At 36.7% G+C, this 12,145-nt stretch overlaps 1 protein-coding gene across 1 annotated transcript; it reads left to right on the forward strand.

Annotated features, from left to right (window-relative positions):
* Positions 1–1,731: 1,731 nt before the first annotated feature.
* Positions 1,732–10,833, forward strand: LOC149023659 (protein neprosin-like). The gene is made up of 8 exons (XM_089143343.1): positions 1,732–1,954; positions 7,844–7,959; positions 8,103–8,189; positions 8,311–8,520; positions 9,349–9,513; positions 9,657–9,710; positions 10,114–10,257; positions 10,474–10,833. The coding sequence occupies exons 1-8, from the start codon at positions 1,732–1,734 to the stop codon at positions 10,831–10,833; spliced, it is 1,359 nt and encodes a 452-aa protein (XP_088999469.1).
* The last annotated feature ends 1,312 nt before the right edge of the window (positions 10,834–12,145 follow it).

Here is a 12,145-nt window from a genome sequence, read left to right on the forward strand (position 1 = left end):
ACACATTCATGTAAATGCATCAATTATATGTAATTCATATTACTAGAGTGACCTAGGACATGTTAGTGAGGTGTACAATGCTTAGGGTTGACCAAAAAGTCCAAAAACCCAAGCCATGTCCCAGCCCCAACTTAATTCAGCAAAACAGGGCTCAAATGGTCGACCGTCTGGTTTGCTGTGACTGATTCTAAGTCACAGAAGCTCAGATGGAATTTCCGTCTGGTCAGACGGAATTCCGTCTGGGTTAAAAAATGCCTACAACGACTAGTTTAACGGCTCTTTTCCAGACGGATGACCGTCTGGTAGACGGCTGACCGTCTGAGACAGATGACCGTCTGGATTAACTAAGCCATAACGGCTAGTTTTTAACGGCTCTTTTTCAGACGGTCGACCGTCTGACCAGACGGACGACCGTCTGGGCTAAAAATAGGACAAAATTATGTCCGTTTTCTATCCGTTGGGGATTGGGTTTTGGCACTCAAAGGTGTTTTATATAAACCCAATTCACCTCATTTGAGAGCTACAACACTCACACTTGATCACCCACTCCCCAAGTGATCCTAAGCTCTCAAATTGCAAGAAAACTTTGTGCTTTGCCTTTCACCTTATCCCCAACCTTGAAGAACATTCCAAGGTATTAAGCAAGCTTGTGGAAGCCAAGCTTGAGGTGATTAAAGGCGTCGGTGGTGCATACATTTCCATTTGAGCATACAACTCACATTGCATCACATTCACACAAGAGGTAAAGTGTCACACCTCTTAAGGTAACATCCTTCCTTTGTAACTGTTTCAATTCTAGTCTAGGTTGGTAGATTAGAATTGGTCATTGGGTGCTCTTGCCCGTGAACAAAGATTGCTTGGGTGCTCTTGCCCGTGAACAAAGATTGCTTGGGTGTTCTTGCCCGTAAACAAAGATTGTTAAGGGGTGCTTTTGCCCTGCTTGTTAAACAAAGATTGTAAAGGGTTCTCTTGCCCCGTAACAAAGATTATTGTAAGGGTTTGATCTCTACCCATTGTATTGAAAGAGAATCGATAGTGGAATACTCTCTTGAGGCCAAGAGAGGAGTGGACGTAGACTTGTATAGTCGAACCACTATAAATCCCGTGTTGTGGTTGCTTGTATTGTTTAGTTTCATTTGAATTTTCAATTTACCGTGTATTTTTGCACAAACCGAAAAATTGGGACAATCCACTAGTTGCAACCTAATCACCCCCCTCTAGGTTGCACCAACAGTACTCTTGCTCCATAACAAAGATTATTGTAAGGGTTTGATCTCTACCCATTGTATTGAAAAAGAATCATTAGTGGAATACTCTCTTGAGGCCAAGAGAGGAGTGGACGTAGACTTATATAGTCGAACCACTATAAATCTTGTGTGGTGGTTGTTTGCTATTGTTTAAATTCATTTGAATTTTCAATTTACCTTGCATTTCCCCACAAATCGAAAAATTGGGACAATCCACTAGTTGCAACTGATTCACCCCCTCTAGGTTGCACCAACAAACATGAACATGAAGTAGATGGCTTGAAATATGAATGGGAAGGACATCAATGATAGAGTCATCCCAAAATTGCTATCCACTTCCTAGGATCAACCTCCTGATAGTTGCAATGTCGGCCATAAGATGCTTAGTTTCATGGATGCTTATTCTAGATATAAGTTGATTATGATGCATCATGATGATGAAAAGTATACAGCTTTCAAAACTGATTGAGACAACTATAAGGTGATGCCTTTTGGTTTGAAGAATGCTTGGGTGACCTACCAGAGAGCAGTGAACAAAATTCTTACATACCAAACTGGCAAGAATATGGAGGTCTACATCGATGATATGTTAGTAAAGAATGTGTCTAAAGCCGACCACATTGTAGACTTGGTAGAGACCTTTGACATGCTCAGAACATATTGCATGAAGGTAAACCTAGAGAAGTGTGCACTCGAAGTTTCCTCAGGTAAATTCCTAGGCTTCATAGTATCCCATAGGGGAATTGAAACTAATTCAGAAAAAAATACACTGATTGGGGAAGAGAAGCAAGCTTCACTAAAGAATCTGCCATCGTATTCTGGCTTCTTGCTATTCTTAATATTAGGAATCGTATGAAGCATGTCTTGCATTCAAGCACTCTCTTCAAATAGCTGATCATCCTATCATCTTTTGCTTCGTACACCCCTGTCACTTGGTTGACCACTAATTCAGAATCACTTTTGACCTCAACATCCTGCATGCACAACGATCTGGCTAGACGAAGTCCTCCAATTAGAGCTTCATATTTTGCTTCGTTATTGGAAGCATGAAATTTGAAGTGCACTTTGAATGACAAAGCTAGCTGAACTTTGAAGAATCAATCCTAATCCAGATCCTTGAGAATGACTCGACCGTCTACATGAAGAATCCATCTACTAGGGATTCACTGGGATTTCCTCAATCCATGGATGGTGAGACACTCTCAGCGACAAAATTTTCTAAAATTTGTGCTTTTATTGCAGTTCTGTGCTTATAGTCAATATCGTGCTCCGTTAATTCTACTGCCTAGGATACCATTCTCCCAGCAAGGTCAGGTTTATGAAGAATTTTCTTCAATGTTCTGTTAGTTAAGACAACAATAGAGTGTGCTTGAAAATATGGTCTAAGTTTCCTGGTTGCCACTATTAGAGCCAAGGCCTGTTTTTCAATTTCGGGGTATCTAGTCTCTGCATCTAACAATGTATGACTTACAAAGTAAATTGGATTTTGATGCATACCTTCTTCTCGTATTAATATTGTGTTCATTGCTGCTGTTGAAGAAGATAAATATACTTGTAAAGCCTCCCTTGTAATTGGCTGAGACAGCACCGGTGGGCTGGTCAGTTTCCTTTTTAGTTCTTCAAATGAGGTTTGGCAATCTTCTACCTGAACTCATTTTGTGCATTTAAATTCTTTAATGCCTTGAAGAAAGGTGCACGATTATCTCCAGATCGAGATAAAAATCCACTTAGGGCTGCTATCTTCCCTGTCAAGCTTTGAATTTCTTTCATGTTACTTGGAGGCGCCATGTCTAAAATAGCCTTTTTTTTTTTGGATTTGACTCAATACCTCTTTGGGTGACCATGTACCCCAAGAATCTTCTACCTGAACTCATTTTGTGCATTTAAATTCTTTAATGCCTTGAAGAAAAGTGCACGATTATCTCCAGATCGAGATAAAAATCCACGTAGGGCTGCTATCTTCCCTGTCAAGCTTTGAATTTCTTTCATGTTACTTGGAGGCGCCATGTCTAAACTAGCCTTTTTTTTTTGGGATTTGACTCAATACCTCTTTGGGTGACCATGTAGCCCAAGAATTTTCCTGATGAGACCCCAAATGCACATTTTTTGGGATTAAGTCTCATTTCTATTTCTCCTCAGAATGTCAAAGCATTCTTCTAGATCAGAAAGGTGATCAACTTTAACTTTACTTTTCACCAATTGATCATCCACATATACCTCCATGTTACGACCAATCTGATTAGCAAATAATTTGTTCATCGCCCTTTGGTATGTTGCTCCGGCGTTTTACAAACCAAAAGGCATTACCTTGTAACAACAGCTTTCTCGGTTGGTCATGAATGCCGTATGAGGTTGATCCTCCTTTTTCATAAGTATCTGGTTGTAACCAGAATATGCGTCCATGAAAGTTAACATTTGCTGACATGAAGTGGCGTCTATCAGTTGATCAATTCGTGGCAATGGATAGCAATTTTTTGGTCAGGCCTTGTTCAGATCAGTGTAGTCTACACACATTCTCCATTTTCCATTATGCTTTTTCACCATCACCACGTTTGCTAACCACTTTGGACATTCGATCTGCTCTATAACTTCTGACTTTTTGAGCTTTTCAACTTCAACTTTTATGGCCTCATGCTTTTCTGATGAGAAGTTTTGCCTCCTTTGCTTCATAGGTTTTACGGTACTGTCAATCCAAAGGCAATGTTTTGCAACTTCCTTGCTTAGTCCTGGCATGTCTTGAGCGGAACATGCGAACACATCTGTGTTCTTTCGAAAACTCTGTCTGTAGTTCTTTGTCTTGTTCTGTCTAGTCAAGTCCTATCATAGTACCCTTCTTAGGATTTTCAAGCTTTAAAGAAGCCTTTTCCAACTTCTACACTGGTTCACCTCTCTAGATCTTTTCCTCATCTCTGTTATCCATAATTTCAATAGTTAAAGTCAAGGCTTTACCTTGAGATTTCGAATCCTTCAGAAATGTCATGTAACACTACCTGGAAACTTCTGATTAGACTGACACTCTCTAGCGCCTGACTCTGTTGGAAATTTCATCTTTAGGTGTCTTGTCGAGATAACAACACCTATTGAATTTAAAGTTTGAGGTCCCAAAATCATATTATATGCTAACAAATTTTTGATCAGAAAGAATTTTGTTACCATCATTATTGTTCGCAGATGGGATCCCAGTGCTACTGTCAATTTGACAGTTCCTTCTACGGGGGTAGATTCTTCAGAGAATCCAAACAATCTAGTTCCACATGGCTTTATCTTCACAGAATCTAATTTCAACCATAACAAAGCTTCATAAGACATGATGTCTCTTGAGGACCACGTGTCGACTAAAACTCTGTGAACATCAGGGTTCGCCACCTCAATGAGTACCACAATTGCATCATCATGTGGTTCTTGAATTTCAGACATTTCTTCCTCCGTGAAGGTTATCTCCTTCATTTTTTTTTGATTATCTTTGGTACAATATGAGATTCTATAGAATGAACAAACCTGGCATGAACTTTTGACTTTGAAATTGAACTCAGATCTACGCTGCCCCAATATTGTCATGACTGGTGACTGATTTGGTCTTCGGTTGGAGAATTAGGCTGAAAATTTTTCTTTGCTTGCTCCTCCCTCTCTAGTCCTCTGTTATTCCATCTTCTTGGTTGTTCACCATTCCTTTGTTGTCGTCCATTTCTCCTTTGAACATATTGATCCAAACGTCCTTGATTGATCATACATTCAATTTCATTTTTCAAAACTCTACAATCATCCGTATCATGTTCGTGGTCTCTGTGGAATCTACAAAATTTATTCGAATTCCTCTCCTCTACCTTTGCAATTATTGGCACTGGCCATCTTATGAATTTCTGGTTCTGAATTTGCATCAGAATCTTTGATCTTCTTGAGTTCGAGGCGGTATACTGATCTGGAACTGGTCGTGGAACATCTCTTCTAATTTGACGATCGCCTCTTGAATAATTCTTACTATTCCTTCGATCCTTCTTATCAGATCGTAATGTTCCACTTTCCTTTCATCTGCTTCCATCACCATCAATCTCCTTCCTTGCCTGCAGTTAATCTTTGATGTTTGCATATTGATTACACTGCGATGTTAATTCTACAATATTTGCTGGCTTGTTCATTATTAGAAACTCTAATAGGTGATCGTCAGTCAGTCCTTTGAACATCACATTGTAGGCCATTGCCTCTTTTAGATTCTTGATTGAATCTCTTCATATAATTATGCACTGACTTCCTTGGCTTTTGACAAATTGCCACCAGATTATCCACTGTTTTATTGGTTTTCATACTACTTTAAAAGCGTGACAAGAAAATTCTTGTTAAATCTTTAAAACTTCCAACCGAATTTGGCTATAGATTGAACAACCAGGTTGTAGCAGGGCTTTTCAGTGATGAAGGAAATGATTGGCACTTAAGAGGCTCAGATTCTCCTGCAAGCATCATGACCGTGTTAAATTGAGCCAAATGTTCCAGTGGATTCATACTTCCATCGTACATTGTAAATACTGGAAGTTTGAAATTGTGCAGTAATGGTGCCACCATTATTTCCTTCGAAAATGGATTTCGATTCGTAGATTCCTCTACATTTTCTTCATTTTCCTTATTCGTGAGTCATTGGATCTGGTCATTTAGGATACAAAATCTTTTGCTAATTTCAGATCCATGGACTTCAGACGAATAACCATCGCCGGAGATGGCGGTAGTGTTTTTGCTTCTCGCTTTTTTCTCTTTGGATTTTGCCCTCTCAACTCTTTTTGACTAGTTTTTGTTGTCTCATTCACCGGCATCACCTCCTGCTGCTCAGGCGACTGAACCATAGCTTTTGTTCTGAAAGTGATTCCCACAAATGGCGCCAAATGTTGGTGCATATTTCGTCGGGGTCTATGAATCATGAATATCACACCAAACTTTATCAGATCTGGCTCAATCTGAACTAGAAATCACACTCTCCTGCAAGATAGAAGAAGGACTGTTAGAAACGGAGCAGGTTAGTTGGATCAGCGCGCCGTTTCAGATGGTCAAGTTAGTGAATGACAGGAAATTAGGGATGCAGAGCTCCTTGGAGCTTCAAAAGCGTTTGAATGTAGGTTTAGTGAGTAAATTCGAATGTCTTACCTTCTGTGCACGTTACCACCCTATTTATAGACTTCTTTTGTCGACTCGAGCTTCTCTTAACCGTCGATTGAATGTTGTAGATCTGATGGTCATGATTAAATCCTTGCGTGGCTTTGGGTTGACCCTTGTTAGTTTCGAATCATTGGTCGATCCCGGCCAAACTGGCATGAACTGGGTCCAGGGCGATTTATTCACAACATTCACTAATTACATATAGAAGGTTTTCTTGCTTAGTTTTTTGGAGATATGTATATGTATGTAGTTAAGATTTGACTTGCATGTCCTATATAGGAAGAGAATCCTAATTCAGTGGCCTTCCTTACTTATACTTCACCGGGCCAACATATACAAGGGCATTGAAGAAAGCATATATGGAAAAGGGTTAAGATTTTTATGATTCAAAACATTGTGAGGCTGAATTGTAAAAGTCATGGTATATAGAAAGTCAGTAAATATTCAATAGAAGTTCAGAGGGTAAATATATTTCTTGCTTATTTTGAAGATATATATTAGATATATAGAAGGCTAGTATCTAATTTTTCACTATCATATTACCATATTTTCATACCATCATGCCATCGTATAAAACATGATCTCAATTAGTCGGTACAACTTAATAATATAAATTATTATAACCAATTAGAGTCGTTTACCCCCCAAAAAAATAATTATAATTAGAGTTAGTTGACCATATAAATAGCTGTCCCCCCCTTCTCTTATTACATTATTATATAAGGCAAGAAATCTGGATTAAGAATCAGAAAAAAGGGTAATCAAGATCCAATCTCATTGCAATATCACGTAGGGTTGTATATAAAGTTTGAGAATTGGGTTCGCACCCATTTGGCGGCATTATTATATAAAAGTTCCTTTGAGGATGTAATTGTGATGCACGTAAGCTGGCCCGAATGAACCTCATATCCAAAAAAAAAAAAAAAAAAAAAAAAATTGAGAATCTAAACAGGTTTTTGGATAAAATGGTTTATCGATCCATGCAATTCTACATGCATGTTATAATGAGATTGGTCAGAGATTGCTTTATATATATAATTTCTGATGAGTTGTATGGTTTGTCATAGAGTTAGAGAACTCAATATAATTGCACCCATTTTTTGGCAAGTTTTTCGGATTCGGTGGGGGAAAATAGAACTAGACTGTAATAATCTTCCTGATGCTCTCCTAAGTCATTTAAGGTATGCACAAATAGGACATATTACAGGTTACAATTTAATCTTATCCTCTGTACCATATTCTATTGTTTAATAATAATAAATATTTTTTATTTAGATTGAGATTACTTGCCTTACATAGTAATCACCTAATAAAAGGGTATATATAGGTCACCATGGGTTGAATTGACTAAACAAGATTAGCAATGGCTTTTCTTGGAGTGGCAAGAAGCATTTCAAGGCCGAAGGGTTTGAACATTGTCATTTCATTATTTTTGTTTTTTCTATATACTATAGATTTGAAAAGCCATGGAATGGAAGCAAGGAAGACCATGGAACAAATTGAAGAAGATTTGGAGTTGGAAAGGCAACTCAAGATTTTGAATGTGCCTAATCCTGTCAAGACCATTAATGTATGTTACTTATACTTTTTGATCTCCATATAGACCTGTGCAGTCTATGGATGTTTTTCTTTTTAGGGTTTAGGGGAAACAAAAAAGCATGGTTAGAGCATTGGATGATTTTTTTTGCTTAGTATTTTCTTTTGATCTTGTAGACAAAGTGGGGTGATATCCTTGATTGTGTTGATATCTATCTGCAACCAGCTTTGGCTCATCCATTGCTCAAAGATCACAAAATCCAGGTATGTTGTATCTCTCATCCATATATTTGTTTGATCTCACTTGCTTCTCACAAATCAGGCCATTTGCAATCTTATAACAATTTCTGAGAAGTAGACTTTTAATACCATTTTTTATTTGCAGATGAAACCTACTTTTTCCTCAAACTGGGAGGTAAATGGAACTTCCTCAGCTGCTGGAGCTTTGCCAATTGCTTTTGAAGTTGAGGAATGTCCTGATGGAACTGTTCCCATTCGAAGGACTTCAAAAGAAGATCTTTCACGGGCCAGAGCTTTCTCAAGAGAATTCACCACCAATATTAGCCAAAGCAAGAGACACTTCCCTGGACAATATGTAAGCAATCACCAACTCATATTTTAGACTAAAATTTGTCCTAGCTAGTCATTCTAACCTTCTAAAGACATTCAAATCTTTTAAGGATGTACAAGGCTAGTGACATTTCAAAGTCTACAAATGATCATAGTGCAAAAAACTTCTTACCCATATTCTTAGAAAAAGTTGTTATAAAACAAAAATCCATAACCACTTTGTCACAATAAAGCAATTTTAACCATTACACCATTCAACCCCCTAAAGAGAATTCACAATTGTTTTCAAATACAAAACATTTTTGTGGATAAGCATGACTAATTTGGAAATAGGGTTACACCATATAGGGGACTGATGGCCCTCTTTCTTGATTGGAAATTTAATTACTTACCATTTATTGAGACATTTTCATAAGTATCCCACTGTTAATCAAACTTTATATTGGGTAAAATAATCTCAATCAAAATTGAGTTATTAAGAGTATCTCATGTTATAAAGCTTTCATACTAATAATTTTAATTAGTTGATGAAGTTTTGCCAAACCTATGAGCTTGAAATATTTCAACTTTTGCTGCTAGGCTGTGACATGGAAAATGAAGAGACTCCAAATGATGCTTTTAGAGAGAAATTATGCAAGTGTGACATCCAACAACTTGTTTTAAGGATTAAGTAATCATTTCTAGCTAGATCTTATGTAAAAGAAAAAAAATAATTCCCAAGGTCTAACTTGAATATATGGTTTTTTTTCTCCAACTTCAATGTGATTAAATTATAACAAAATAGAAGTAAGTAGACTCTTTATTATTATTTTGTACCTGACATTTTGTTAACCTCTAAAATTTGATTATTCAGATTGTAGATCTTAATGAAGAGTGGTTCCAAGGACTTCATGGAGCTTCTGCAACTGTTACTGTATACAATCAATTGATTTTAGACCCTAAGCAATTTACAAATACTCAAATTTGGATTAATGGCGGTCCAAATGACAACCCTAATTATATAATGGCTGGATGGACGGTATGTATTTGACAATCTGGATTCATTCAATACTCACTTGATTCATTGTCCCCTACTCACAAAATAAAAACTAGAATTTGAGTTTAAAATTGAACAATTTGTGATATATTCTAACTTCATTTTTTTCACTTGTTAAAAATCAGGTTAATCCAAGCCTTTATGGTGATAGCAAAACTCGGATGTTTACATTTTGGACGGTACGTGTAAAACCTAGAACGTTGTTAATTTATAAAATACTAAAACATGACTTATCATGGCTATTATACTATATTGTAGTTAACAATTCATGCTCATTTTTTGCACAGTTGAATGATATGATAATTGAGTTTGACATCAAATATGTTTAATCTCCTCTTAAAACAGAAGAGTAAAGTTTTTAGTTTCTAATGAGGTTCCGATTTACTTGAATTCAGTTCATATATGTTCGTTTTTCAACAAGACAAATCAATGATATATGATAAAAAGAAACCAAAAATATTTATGTCTTGGTATTCCTCTCCCCTCTATACAATTCTAATCTCTTAATTTGTTTGGATAAATAATCAAATTTTTTGATAATATACTTGTTTATTTGAAAATTTAATATTTTAAACTATGCAGGGTGATAATTACAAGAATGGATGCTACAATACTCTTTGCCAAGGTTTTGTACAGGTTGACAAATCAACCACCCCAGATCTTGTTGTAAATCCAGTTTCTACAATTGGTGGACCAACAATTATGATAAAAATCTCTGTATTTCAGGTAATTACTTCAATTTGTCATTTTAAAAAAAAATAATTTAGGTACATTACTATAAAAATAAATAATAATGGCACTTCTTTTTATGTATGTGAGTGTCTCTCATGTAGACATGCACCATAAAATCTCACACATTTAATTTCATATCTTTTGATTAAACAAAATTGATAAATTGCACTTAAATCACTTTCAGTAATTTTGTTGTTTATTTTCTTATAGGACCAAGGCACTGGGGACTGGTGGCTGAGCTATATGGACAAAAAAATTGGTTATTGGCCGAAGTCCTTGTTTAATTCTTTAGTTGACAAATGCAAAGGTGTATCTTGGGGAGCACTTGTAAATGTTGGTGCTAATGGAATTTATCCTCCAATGGGATCGGGTGAATGGCCTAAACAACGATATGCATGTTATTTTACTGACCTTTTGGTCTTGAACTCTGATTACGAGATTAAACCTCCACTTGATCCAAAACGACGTGTGGATTGCCAAGATTGCTATGATATGTACTATGATTCTTGGAAACCACAATTAAGAACAAATTTTAGATTTGGAGGACCTGGTGGGAACTGTTGTGGGTAGTTTTTCTACTATGTATAATTCCTCTTGATTTTTTTTTCCTTAAGCTTTAATGTAATGAATAAATGAATGTCCTATATATGGATGCTTTCTTCCCTTTCAATATCTATAATAATTCAACATATGTAGCTCTATGGTTCAATTGGGATTTGGCCTTATCGGATGCATTCCATTCACTCTTAGGTTTTGATCTGACCATACCATCCTTATCTACATCGAATATGTTAAGTGGTCTGTCAATTGTGATATCCCAAACATCAACATCAAAAGCACAAATGTAATTTTCAAACATAATTTTTCAATAGGCAAACCCTTATCTATCAAAGTTTAGAGGCCTAGTGATATTAATGCAATTTGGAAGAGGTGAATAGGTTACTACTAATGGATTAAGTTAATTTTTTGGTTTATCGTAAATTGACAATTAACTTGGAAAATTTTGGATGAAATAAATAATTGCAATCAACCACAACACGACAATTTTATAGTGGTTCGACTTGAAAAAATTTGTGTCAACTCCTCTCTTGGTCTCAAGAGAGAGTTCCATTACTGACTTCTTTCAATGCAATAGGTGGAGGATCAAACCTTTACAATATTTGATTGATGCTTTTAGGTAAGAGCACCTTTTACAATCTTTGTTCTAATAGGGCAACAATACCTTCAATCTTTGTTATAATATGGCGAGAGCACCCTAAAGAATTCTAATCAACCTAGATTAGAATTACAAAACAAAATTACTAAAATATTTTCGGATATTGCCTATCAAGGGGTGTGACATTTACCTTTTGAGTGAGTGTTATGCAAATGAAATGAATGCCCAAGAAAGAAGATTTGCAACACTTTTAAACCACCTCAGCCTAGCTTCTGTGCACTAGCTTTAATTCCTTGGAATGAGCTTCAAGGTATTGGAAAGGGTGAGAGGTAAGAACACAAGTAGATTTCAAGGATTTGAGAGCTTGAGAGTGTGTATGCTTAGCAATCAATGCACTTTTGTAAAGGCTCTCAAACAGGGTTGAGTTGGGCTTAAATAGAGCATTTAAGTCTCTTGGTCCAAGTCCAAACGGTTGAAAAAACAGTCATATCTTGACTGAAATGGGGCACCTTTGAGGACATGGCATACTGTTTGGGCAATATAGCTGTTGGGACATGGTTAGGCTAGGTGGTGCATCATTTGGAACAAAAAGGTCCCCTATTTCAAGACAATGCACCATTTGGCCAAAGGGACCAATTCGTATGGTCTCTGTGATTGCGTGTCATGCAATATAGTTACACAGGCTCGCTATTTGGGCAGAGCCAATGCACGATTCAAAATGGTTCA

Source organism: Hakea prostrata, chromosome 2 (genome assembly GCF_041222555.1).
Source record: "Hakea prostrata isolate BN-2017 chromosome 2, UWA_Hpros_2, whole genome shotgun sequence".
Classification (NCBI taxonomy): domain Eukaryota; kingdom Viridiplantae; phylum Streptophyta; class Magnoliopsida; order Proteales; family Proteaceae; genus Hakea; species Hakea prostrata.